Source organism: Puma concolor, chromosome D2 (genome assembly GCF_028749965.1).
Source record: "Puma concolor isolate L17-30 chromosome D2, mPumCon1.1.hap2, whole genome shotgun sequence".
Classification (NCBI taxonomy): Eukaryota; Metazoa; Chordata; class Mammalia; order Carnivora; family Felidae; genus Puma; species Puma concolor.
In genome coordinates, this window is record NC_141677.1 from 55,304,083 (window position 1) to 55,317,400 (window position 13,318).

Sequence of the window (13,318 nt, forward strand, 5' to 3'; positions counted from 1 at the left end):
GATGAGGGGGCTCAAACTCATGAACCGTGAGATTATGACCTGAGCCGAAGTTGGAAACTCAGCCAACTGAGCCATCTAGGCACCCGTAAAGTCATTTTGGATGACTTGGATAGAAATACCAAAACAAGAGCAAAGTAAAAGATCATATGTCATGCTTTACATATTTTTAAACATACTTTAATTTCTATCCTCAAGAGTTTTGCTTAATAAATTCATAAACAATTATGGAAATTTGACTTTCCGATTAAGTAGAATTGTGAAAAATGCATTGCAGATAACAGTATCTTTTTCCTGCAGGTTTTGGCATTTCTAGAGGTAAAAGAAGCTAATAGCTTATTTTAAAGTGAGAGTGATTAACTCACATATGCACCATCTATAAGTGCTTCCACAACTAAATCCTCCCCTAATTTGTGCACCGAGAACTTCTGGCACAGGGTGCTTTCTGTAAGGTTTGCACAGTCCTAATTATCTGTACAGACACGAGCCTTCTCATTAAATGATGTCTGTATGGTACCAAAACTACTGGTAAATGAGTCCATTCAATTAAAAATAAACACATCCTATACCACATCTAACAAATTTTAAAAATTACACCCCAAGCCATCATTTTGGTAACATAGTAGCCAGATCCTCAGCCTTAACAGATAAGCACCAAGTGACTGGATATCTTTACAAAGATGTCAACATAGCCCTGAAGTGCAACATTTGGTTCTTGTTTGCTGAAGCCTGCCAACTTATTTTCAGACAACATTCTAGAAGACAGACCTGAAAATAAATCATGTAATGACAAGCTTCAGTTTGAGTATAATGAAGAAATCCCCAAGAGGATAAAGAAAGCAGATAACTCTGCTTGCAACAAAGGAAAGGTGGGTGAATGGCTTCTGTTAAGTTACACTTGGACCATGGTGCTCTTGTCAGTATCGGGTAGAATTTCACTCCCTCCCTGTCCCTTCCCTTCACTATTCCCCTCACTTTCCCTTAGATGCCAAAGCCCACACGGTGATGCTATGGGACACCCACCTGCCATTTGTAGAAGGTTAGTCACTGGTTCATCCAGCCAATACCTGCGGAAGGTGTGCAGTGTGGCAGGCACTGAGATGACACTGGAGGTGCTTTAGTGATGGAGACAAATAGGTAAACAGTGCTTACAGATAAGTACAAAGACCAGTGATTACACAGGGTTGTCAGAGCATCAGGGAGGATAATGTTAGAAAGATTTGGCCAAGCAAACAAAAACAGGACATATTTAGGCCAGGAGGACAGCCTGGCACATTCAAGGAATTTCTAGAATTTTTAAAGTTTTTGGAATAACCAAGCAGATAAACAGGGCCCAGACTGTGAAGTGTTCACAGAGGAATGACGCAGAGAATACAAATGTAAATGAGACACCCAGACCCTGCCTTCCAGTGCCTCACACTACGTAGACTCTGAGCAAATGTACAGACACAGTTGCAGAGACACTGTTAGAGAGCCAGATAATAAGGTATGTCAAAAATTTGAGCCATAAAAGACGCATCCTCAATCACCTAGTCATTCAACAAATATGCACTGACTGTTCCACATTGAAGACACTGGACTATGCCCCAGGGGAAGAGGAGGAAGAGCTTACTCTCAGAAAGCTTTTACTCTAGGAAGCATGTTGGGACGTTTATATGGAACGATACACAGCAATGTGAAATGCACTGATGACATGAGAAAGGAACAGATAAAGCCTTGGGGATTCAGAGGTTGGCGGCATATACTCTCCATGTAAACTGGCATTATTTTTCCCTTATTAGGTTTATGACATGGAACTGGGAGAAGAATTTTATCTCCCTCAGAATAAAAAGGAAAGCAGACAGATTGCACCAGAGCTCTCTGACCTTGTCATCTATTGTCAAGCAGTAAAATTTCCAGGTAAGAGTAGGCAATATCTTCTATAACAACTAAAGATACCAAAAGATAAAAATATGCTATTTATTTAATTGGACATTGTGAATGCTTTCAAAATAACTAAATTGTGTTACCAAAGTCATTGTTATACTAGTTTCTAAATATTTATTATTATTATTATTTTATTTTTATTATTATTATTATTATTAGCTTTGATGTTGGTAAGGAAAATACCATAAAGTGTTTATTTTCAAGATATCATGTCTTTTCATAAGAATTAATAATAATGATAATAATATTCATGACATCTAATAGCTAAAATTTATTAAGCCCTTCAGTACCAGAAATTGTGCTAAGTATTTTATATATGTCATGTTATTGATTTCATATTAATTCTCTGAGGTAGACGGGTTTGTCCCCATTTTTAAATAAAGCAAAATCTGAGACATATGAAGTAATTGCCCCAAGGTTGCCAAGTTTATCAGTAAGATTCTTTTGTTTAAAAGTGGTGGAAATTAACTTAAGCAAAAAAGAAATTTATTGGCTCATCTATTAAAAAATGAAGGGATATTCAAGTTTCAGGTACAGCTTGATCCAGGGCTTCTCTCTCCCCATTTCTCATTCTGCCTCCTCTGCATTACCTTTGTGCTTGCAAGGCGGCTGCAACAGACTAGCACCACATGTTTCCAGATTAACTTCAGTCTGAGAGTCTCTTCCAGAACTTTCAGCACCAGTTTCATTGTTTTCCATTAAGCCCCCTGCCCATCCCTGAACCAGTCAGTCACTGTGGCCCAGAGAATGCAGTGCTCTGACAGTCTAGGTCCTATGGCACATTCTTCATCTTTGAAGATGGGTAGTGAGGCTCCACTCAAACCACAAGGACCAAGGATGGGATTTCAGTGAGAGAAAGTTTCCCCAACTTGCCATTTCTAGAAGTACAGTGAACTTAACGATGATAAACCATGCCCCCATACACACAAAATGTGCATTTCAGGTAATAAATGGTAGAGCTATGATTCTGAAGCCTGTCTATCTCCAAAGCCCTGCTCTTAACCATTGCACTACCCTGCCCCTGTTGTTAGGGTGTGCTCTCAGTGTGTTCACACACTTGAGTGTCCCACAAGTGGGGCAGCAGGGGCTGCAGGGAAAACAGGAAAGTCCATAAATATATGAAAGTCAGAAAAATTCATCTCCTTATACTATGAAAACAGGATTCCCTCGTACAAAATTTCTAAGGACAGGACAGCAGCTTGATTCTGGAGATTCATCTAAAATGTTGGGAAACAAGGTGTACAAACTTGGTCTGGAGAGGAAAGTTAAAATAGCAATGCTGTGTATGAACGCAGATCCCAGCCTCCAGAGGCATATCTTAAGCCTCACTTCTCACACTGCCCTGCAAACAGGACAAAGGTATTAGGGTATTAAAAAATTAGGTAAGGGACCCCTGGGTGGCTCAGTCGGTTAAGCATCATGATGACTCTTGATTTTGGCTCAGGTCGTGATCTCACGGTCATGAGATCGAGCCCCAAGTCGAGCTTAACACTGACAGCTAGGAGCCTGCTTGGGATTCTCTCTCTCTTTCCTCGCTTTCTGCCCCTCCCTCACTCGCACAGTCTCTGACTCTCAAAATAAATAAACAAACTTTTAAAAGATTAAATAATAGTGGTCTTTTCACACACATGGAAAAAAATCACAGATAGGACTTTCTCAACTTTAAGTTTTCTCCCACGTACTGTTTTTAAACTTTTGGCAACTGCTGCTGCTTATCGGATAGCAAATTCTGTCAAGGAGAATGTGAATCAATAAGCAGCGATCAAAGATTTCGAGGAAACATAAGAGCCTCGCTACTTCGGTTTAGTTTACAGATCGTGACTTTCTGTCCCGTAAGTACAATAGGATCATATTTGCAGCTGGTGACATTGTTCTCATGACAGAATAAAACCCTTTTCCTGTCAAGGAGCCTCATGGCCTGCATGTCCTTTGTGACAGGAACAAGCGTGAGGACCACTCTGTTCACAAATGACGCCCACACTCAAGAATCACTGCGTCTCTTGTACTTTGTAAATTCTGCTGACACCACACCCAAACCATTGCATCGGCTTTGTCTTTTCTTCTCAAGCGCTGGTTAAAGGGCACCCATCCCCAAAGATATTTGAGGTCACTGTGAAAGAAAGTTTCGTAGCAGTAGAGCATTGTGGGAGAGCCAGAAGGTCATTGGGTCCAACTTCTTACTTGAGGCGCAGGCTAAGCGTGGGGTTATTTGGCTTATGTTTAAAATTCCAAGAATGCTGTTGTGTTTTTTTTAAAGTGTTTATATAGCACACATTCTTTATAGGTATGCTACATTTAATTTTTTTTTTTTTTTAGTAATTGAAACCTCTTACATTTTTCTCTCCCAAAATTTATTTCCTTTCTCAAACTTAACATTGTGTTGCCAGAATCATTGTTATAATGGCTTCTAAATATGTATTGGTATTATGATTTATTTCAATGCTCATGGGGGAAATACCACAAAATGTTTATTTTGCTACACTATTGTTTGTGTTTGCTACCTTATCAATTTCAATGCAGCTCACCTTCATCAAGTCCCTTCCAAGGAGACGTTTGCAGACAAATCTTCAGAGCATTGAGGCACCACAAAGATCATGTGGTGTGACCTTCCCCCAAAGTAAATGAATTTCCCCAAGATCATGAACCTGCTTTGGTGGCAGGGCTCTTCCAATTCCTTATCTGTAAAAAAAAAAAAAAAAAAAAAAAAAAAGGCTTCACAGTCCTAACCTGCAGGATGGTTGTAAAAATCAGCAGTAAAGTATAGAATGTGATTAACACGCTCTCCAGGAAAGAACTGGCTCTCTGGAAGTAGTTGTTGTCATTGTCATTGATAAATGGGCCAATAGGGCAGGAGAAGGCTCTTTGTTGCTCTATCAGTTAGTTCTCTGGGCCTCCCCAGATTCCTTCCCTTTTCTTGATCACCCAGCTCTTGTTTTCTTGCTTCCTCACCCCAAGAGAACAACCAGGCTCTTCACAAAAGGGCCCACATACCCTTCGACATGTGCCAGGATGCGTACAAAAACCCCAGAATGAACAGGCCCCTTGCTCTAGTTCCTTGTCCCTGCCCCCCCCCCCCCCCGCCATCGGTTATACTTGGGAGAAAACCTAAGTTTCATTTTCTGTCATGATGCAGAGTGCAAAATTCACACAACATTTTAAGATAAAGCATGAGAACCTCCTAGTCCAAGTTTGTGTTGCATCTTTGTGGTTACAGATACTTAAGAGAAAACAAAATTTAGAAGCCCCACAGCTGCTATGAACTGAGCACTTTCTCTGACCAAGACACTCTACTAAGTATGTATATATACCATGATCTCATTCAACCCTAACCACCTTGACCCTTTTACAGATGAGGAGGGAGTGATGCAGAGAGGTTAAGTGATTTGTGTGAGGTCGCACAATTTGTGTGAGGTTTCAACCCCAAAGTCTGTGCTTTTCTTTTCTTTTTTTTTTTATGTTTAATTATTTTTGAGAGAGAGAGAGAGAGACAGCACAAGCAGGGGAGGGGCAGAGAGAGAATCGGAAGCAGGCTCCAGTCTCTAAGCTGTCAGCACAGAGCCCGATGCAGGGCTCGAACTCAAAAACCATGAGATCCTGACCTGAGCTGAAGCCGGACACTTGGCCGACTGAGCCATCCAGGCGCCCCTCAGTCTGTGCTATTCTTTTTTTTTTTTTTTTAATGTTTATTTTTGAGACAGAGAGAGACAGAGCATGAACGGGGGAGGGGCAGAGAGAGAGGGAGACACAGAATCCGAAGCAGGCTCCAGGCTCTGAGCTGTCAGCCCACAGCCCAAGGCGGGGCTCAAACTCATGGACCGCGATATCGTGACCTGAGTCGAAGTCGGATGCTTAACCGACTGAGCCACCCAGGCACCCCAGTCTGTGCTATTCTTAAGCACTACCTTACCCTGTTTCCTCTGATGATGTTCCTGGAAGGTATATTTTCATCTCAAAGAGGTCCTCCTGAATGCTGCTTCAGCTGAAGGAATTACTTTCTAACGGTACAGTTGTACACAGTGGAATGGTTTGGAGGCGACTCTGGCTTCATTGGAGCTTTTAAATGACTCTTCCTGCACTGGAGCACGGTGTGCATTCATTCTCTCATTCAGCAAATATCTATTAAGTTCCTGCCGCACACCAGGCACTGTGCCAGGCAGGAAGGGTCAGGCAACAGTAGGGCTGGGAGTGAGAAAGAGAAGCCAGGAAACATCATCATCATCCTAATGTATTTCCCATCAGACCTTCAGATTAACCCTGGGAGCGAGCTCCTATCACACCCATTTTGTAGGTAAGGAAACTGAGGAATGGAGAAGGTAGATGTTAAGGCAACCTCATACTGGCAAGAATTGAACCTAGACAATGTGCCGCTGAAGCTCCAGCTTTTAACCGGTCTTTCATCTCTCCAAGTTGAGTAATCAGGTTCTGAGAAATGTTGACTGGAGTGCTTTCTTTTCATGTAGCTTTTCAGAATCTTTCTGGTGCACATCCAAGTGGGTCTGTGTATGTGATTTTGTGATGATCATGCAGTTCTGGTCACATTTGTCTACAGAGAGAAAAGCTTTGCTATCATTCCCCGTTCTTATTAACTGTGCTAAAAATGCTAGTAGGTCTTCTGTCCTGGGGCTGCCAGGGAGTAGTAGGACTTCAAAATAAACAGTAACAGGGATGGAAAATGTCGAGTTCCTTGCTTGTAGTTTTTGGCTTATTTATTTTCATTTTATGGGAACAGGCCTGTCAACTCTAAATGCATCTGGCTCTAGCAGAGGAAAAGAAAGGAAAAGCAGGAAGTCCATTTTTGGCAACAATCCGGGCAGAATGAGCCCTGGGGAGACAGCATCGTTTAACAAAGCATCTGGAAAAAGTAAAGTCACCTTCTTGTAATACTTTGGCCTGATTCTGCATGCCGGATGATTCTGATATTTGACCGTCTAAGCACTTCCCCTGAACTTTTAATTTTTTTTTTCATGAATGTTTATGTGAAGTGTTAGGTTAAGTGTGGTACCAATATATTTAAATTACGAATTTACACTCTTAACTTCCTAAAAAATAACGTTTCACTAAAGACGTTCTAACAGTGTTTGCCTCAAAAGTAAAAATTGGAGCCACCTTGGAACATTCTAGCTGTTCTTGGAACTGTGCTCTTCATCCTTATAACTCCAGAAGATATATCCATTTTATTTCTAATTACTTTTTACTATGAAAGTAATAAATTCTCATAGTTAAAAACTCAAACAGTTCGGAGTATTATTAAAATTCCTTTCCACTCTCAGTGTCCCAGTTCTCCTCCCCAGAGGTAATCACTGTTAAGTTTATTGTGTTTTGTTTAAGAAAAATAAGATTCTTTTTAAGATAATCCAAACGGATATAACTGAACATAGTTGGATAACTATTTTTTTCTCTAGGTAAAATTTGTATATAACGTTATATTAGTTTCAGGTGTACAACATAGTAATTTGATCTTTAATATACACGACAAAGTGATCCTAACAATAAATCTAGTTATCATCCATCACTGTATGCTTAACCCCATTCACCCATTTCACTGCCCCCCAACCCCCTTCCCCTCTGATAACTACCAATCAGTTCTCTGTATCTGGGAACTTTGCTTTGTTTTATGTGTTTGTTTTGTTTTGTTATATTCCACATGTAAGTGAAATCATGTGGTATTTGTCTTTCTCTCTCTTATTTCAGTAAGTATTATCATACCTTCAAAATCCATCCATGTTGTTACAAATGGCAGGATTTCCTTAATTTTTATGGCTGAGTAGTATTCCATGATATATATACACACACACACACACACACACACACACACACACACACACACACATGTATATATACGTATATGTATACATACATATACGTATATATGTATATATATACGTGTATATATACACATATGTATATGTGTATATATACATACACATATGCATGTATATGTATATATACACACGTGTGTATATGTATATATACACATATGTGTACATATATACACATGTGTGTACATATTGTGTGTATATACATATGTGTATATGTGTGTATATATACATATACATGCATGTGTATATATACATATACATACATATGTGTGTATATATACACATATGTGTATATATGTATATATATAATGTTTTCCTTATCCATTCATCCTTCATCCTTCAATGGACTGGACATTTAGGTTGTTTCTGTATCTTGGCTATTGTAAATAATGGTGCAGTGAACACTGGGGTACATATATCCTTTTGAATTAATGTTTTTATTTTCTTCAGATAAATACCCAGAAACAGTATAGCTGGATCATATGGTATTTCTATCTTTAATTTTTTGAGGAAGTTCCGTACTGTTGTCCACAGTGGCTGCACCAGCTTTCTCCCACTAACAGTGCACGAGTGTTCCCTTTCTCCACTGTTTACTCTCCCACTGCTGTTATTTCTTGTCTTTTTGATACTAGCCTTTCTGACAGGCGTGAAGTGGTATCTCGCTGTGGTTTGGGTTGCATTTCCGTGGTGATTACTGACATCGTTCATCTCATGTGCTTGTTGGCCATCTATAGATCTTCTTTGGAAAAATGTCTTCTTCAATCTTCTGCCCATTTGTTAATGAAATTGGTTGTTTAGCTTTTGAGTTATTTGAGTTCTATATACACTTTAGATATAACACATTTAGATATTTGGATAAAAGATTTGCAAATATTTCCTCCTATTCAGTAGGTTGCCTTTTCTTTTTATTGATGGCTTCCTTTGCTATGCAGAAGCACTTCAGTTTGATGTAGTCCCACTTGTTTACTTCTCCTTTTGTTGCCTTTAATGTTGGAGTCAGACCCAGGAATTCAAGGCCACGCAGGACTAACGTCAGGAAGCTCACTGCCTTGGTTTTCTTTTAAGAGTTGTGTATTTTCAGGTCTTACATTCAAGTCTTTAATCTATCTCAAGTTAATTCTTTGTGTATGGTGTAAGACAGTGGTCTAGTTTCGTTCTTTTGCATGTGGCCATCCAGTTTTCCCAACACCATTTATTGAAGAGATGATCCTTTCCCTATTGTGTATTCTTGGCTCCTTTGTCATAAATTAAAGGGCCATATATATGTGGGCTTATTTCTGGGCTCTCTATTCTGTTCCATTGATCTATGTGTCTATTTTTATGCCAGTACCATATTGTTTTGATTACTATACTTTGTAGTAGAGTTTAAAATCAGGGAGACTTGTATAACCTCTATACTTGCTGTAACTTTCCTCATGGCTTTCTATACATTTGTCTGCCTTATTGTCCTTAGTGCCTCTGTGGTATTATTCCATTGTGTGGATATATTGTCATTTATTTAATCACTACCTCACTGGTAGAACATTTAGGTTGCTTCCTGGATTGTGGTGGTGGTGGTGATGGTGGTGGTTTTGGAGTTTTGGGGTTTTGTTTTGTTATTTAAAAACAAAACAAAACAAAACAACGCTAGAGTGAACACCCTTGGGCATACATTGTGCCTTTGTGCAAATGTATCCACAGAATACATGAGGTACATAGGCAAGGACTTTCAGGCTTTTGATTTAAATTGGTGTGGCCACAGTCATCTTAAAACTCAATAGCTCTCATTTTGTTTCAAGGTTGTAGACTAACTCACGAGGAAAAGGCAAGATGTACTCCGATGTATTATGTGTTATGATTGCCCACGGGGATGTTGTTCAGGTTTTATCTTTCTAAAATATTTAAAGTTTTCTGCACTAATCTGAGGCTAATCTTTTGGGGGGTTTAGGTTCCTGTGAAGGAATGCGACAGGCCTGGGAGGAATCTTCTTCCCCCCTCAACCCAACCACATCCCTCAGCGCTATCATTAGAACTCCCAAATGTTACCATATCTCCTCGCTGAATGAAAATGCCGCCAAACGTCTGTGTCGCAGGTATTCTCAGAAACTGATCCAGCACACCGCCTGTCAGCTGCTGAGGACTTACCCGGCTGCCACTCGCATCGACTCCTCCAACCCCAATCCCCTCATGTTCTGGCTCCATGGGATACAGCTCGTGGCGCTCAACTACCAGACAGATGGTAATGGGCCCGCTTCACCCGGAAGGGTGCCTCCCCACCTCTCTCCTCTGCCTCTTATATTTCAGTAAATATAGTTCAGCAAACAAGATTGTTTGAAGGGGCAGGACTCCAGACTGGGGCACACCGGATGTGAGGGTTAAAGTACAGATGACCAAAAACAGAAGTGAATTTGATATGGAATTGTGCCCTTGATGTTTCGATTAAGACGATAGATAAAAGGGGCTCCCAGGTGGCTGAGTCGGTTAAGTGTCTGACCCTTGATTTCAGCTCTGGTCATGATCTCACAGTTTGTGAGTTCAAGTCCTGAGTCAGGCCCTGCACTGACAGCGTGGAGCCTGCTTGGGATTCTCTCTCCCCTTCCTCTCTGCCCCTCTCCCATTCATTCTCTCTCTCTCTCTCTCTCTCAAAAAAAAGACAATAAAGACCATGAGGGGACCCCCTAAAGGTCTTCTGTTCCTGCCTCCTTCTTGTTTTCAATTTTTTTAAGTTTATTTATTTTGAGAGAGTCAGAGACAGCATGAGTCGGGGAGGGGCAGAGAGAGAGGAAGAGAGAGAATCCCAAGGAGGCTCCACACTATCATTGCAGAGCCTGACATGGGGCTCGAACTCATGAAACCCTGAGATCATGACCTGAGCCAAAACCCAGAGCTGGACGCTTAACTGTCTGAGCCACCCAGGTGCCCCCCCTGCTGCCTTTTTAAAGTACTTTTTAAACTTATGACTCCTTTTGACAGCACTCTGTCCAGTTTGCTTTTAAAGGTGTTTGGGGGCAGAGATTTCCTAACATGCCTTAGTAAGTTCTCTTGCTAAGCTCTTGTTCTTGCAGTCAAAAAGTAGTGTTGCTCCAAACACTTTGCAAGTTAGAAGCATTTTAGCTTCTTCTCTTCCCTTTGAGACTGAAATAAATAATGTTCAGTGCCCTAGGCGTGGCTACCACGGGGAAAACAAGTACGTGAACCACCTGAACAGAGATCATAGTGTGTGTGTTTCTCCACTGTGGATGGGACTCCTAACAGAGTAACTGAGGAGTAAACTCCAGGTAGCAGCTGCCGTTTATGGCATGCTCACTGTGTACCAGGCACCGCGCTGCATTCTTGACCCCTGTTCTCTCATTTAATCCCTGCCACAACCCTAAAAGGGGGGGGGGTCCTTTTATGATGTCCATTTCTCAGATGAGCAAACCAAGGCACAGAGCAGTTACTTTGCTCAAGGTTACAGAATGACTAATAATAATAGATACAAGGACTCTGGGAGTTCAGAGGGTAAAGTGTTTTGTCTCCACTTGGTTATGGGGGAAAGAAGGGAGCTGCAGAAGACGAAGAAAAAATAGAGGAAGAATGTTTCCTAGAAGCTCACTGGAAAACCAGTCTCTCCTTCGAATAGTCAAGCAACATTCTCGTTCCCCTCACGAGCGCTGAATCAGATCCCAGCTAGCTGTGCTGACCCATCAACCAAAGCATAGCCCTGTCTTCAGCCAAGGTTAAACCCCAGCCTTCGCCCTGGGACCACCTAGCAACCTTGCACAGGTGCCAACAGTGTCTACTTGTGGCTGACCCCGCAGATGTATGGTCAGAGACATCAGTCATATTTTTGTGCCCTTTAGTATTTGTTTCTTTCAATTGATATTAAGTAAGTCGGCATTAAGTGAAGTACCATACCAAACACAGTGCTTGGCACGTAGAAAACATTCCACGAACATTAACCATCATAAGTGTTTTTTGATAAGTTATGAAAACAGTATGATTTGGACTCACAAGTGGAAATAATAATGAAATATCTTCAGAGTTGTAAAAATTTCTCTTCGATCTGTCCCAAGTGGCTTGTGGGTTCACATCTCTGGCCCTGTCCTTAGCCCTGTGTCCACTGGTCCCCTCGGTTGTTATAACACTGAAATATTTAAGTCAACTGAAATAACTAGCAAAGTGGTTTTCTCAAGGAAATGAAAACGCATTTGGTTTGGGATGTGTCCTTCTTCCTGAAGCGCCAAGGCTGCCGCAGACATCCTGGCTCCACTGATGGCAAAGGGAGCCGTGGCTGAGGGGGACCCGGGAATTGCCCCTCCTTGACCCACCTCGTGCTCTGAAACACACACTGAGGCTGCTGGTGGGCCTCCACTCACCCCTGCAGGCTTTTCCTCTCTCCCACATCAATGCCATCACCCTCATTGACTGAGAGGGATGATGGGGGTACACAGATTCAGGCACACTGTTTCACTTAATGGATACAGGAGTTTTTAAAATTACAGCTCTAGATGAAGTTCTGAGACCAGCCCTAGGGGGCAGTGGGAGAACTAGATTGGAGGCCCCGCCTTTATCCTAACAAAGCAGCTCCACTCGGATCTGTTTTACATATGGGATCGCCAAGTGAGATTTTAGTGAAGAAAAAGTGCTTTAAAGTTTGGGAAAGCAGGCTGCCTGGCTGGCTCAGTCGGTGTGTGACTTGATCTTGGGGTTGTGAGTGTGAGCCCCACGTTGGGTGTGGAGCCTACTTAAAACAAAACAAAAAGGAGAATACAAGTTTTGAAAAGCTGCAAGGATGGACACATTGCTAATGGAATCAGACTTCAAACCCAAATGGGTGTCGACATCATGATATAATTTAATATTTTAATTTATTGAGCACCTTCTATGTGCCAGATGCTGGGGTAGGGACCTTTACACATTATCTCATTGAAAAAAAATTTGTTTAATGTTTTATTTATTTTTGAGAGAGAGGGAGAGTACGAGTGGGGGAGGGGCAGATAGCAAGGGAGACACAGAATCCCAAACAGGCTCCAGGCTCTGAGCTATCAGCACAGAGCCCAACGCGGGGCTCAAACTCATGAACCACTAGATCATGACCGGAGCCGAAGTTGGACACTTAACCATCTGAGCCACCCAGGTGCCCCTTGTCTCATTTATCTTTATGACACCCCCATGAGGTATACGTTATATGGCTCCAGCAGTTAAGACTGGGTAGTTAAGATAATATACATTATGCGGTTTGGTAGTTAAGATGGGTCAGGCTGAGTTTGAACACTAGCATTCACCACTTTCTAGCCATGTGCCTGGGGTTTTGTCGTATCTTATGCCTCAGTTTCCTCATCTCTAAAAATGAAAATACTAAAATAAGGCAATAAGCCACCTCATGGGTTATGGAGGCACTGGTGCACCCAAAGTGCTTAGAACAGGTGCTAGTGCATGGGAAGGGTGCAGTGTGAGCTGCTCTAATTTTGTTAGTCATATTTATCCATTTCACATTTACCAACTGCGTGGGCTAGTTTGCTTCCCTCTGTAGCCTCAGTGAATTAATCACATGGGGACTGGATGGGCCTGAGAGGAGGGGTCCAGTGTGCTAATTTTGTAGATAAGCAGGCTGA

The 13,318-nt window shown here is 41.6% G+C and overlaps 1 protein-coding gene across 9 annotated transcripts in view; it reads left to right on the plus strand.

Annotated features, from left to right (window-relative positions):
• PLCE1 (phospholipase C epsilon 1) overlaps positions 1-13,318 on the plus strand; it is a 323,759-nt gene that overhangs the window by 282,645 nt on the left and 27,796 nt on the right. For 8 of the 9 annotated variants that reach the window (XR_015241745.1, XM_086680410.1, XM_086680402.1 and 5 more), the window contains 4 exons: positions 745-866; positions 1,779-1,896; positions 6,653-6,784; positions 9,670-9,960. Coding sequence is in view for 8 of the 9 variants with exons in the window: in XM_086680410.1 (XP_086536536.1) it covers positions 745-866; positions 1,779-1,896; positions 6,653-6,784; positions 9,670-9,960 (663 nt within the window). In the remaining variant the exon portion in view is untranslated. The remainder of the gene's footprint in view (positions 1-744; positions 867-1,778; positions 1,897-6,652; positions 6,785-9,669; positions 9,961-13,318) is intronic. The other variant, XM_086680406.1, reaches the window with a different exon arrangement.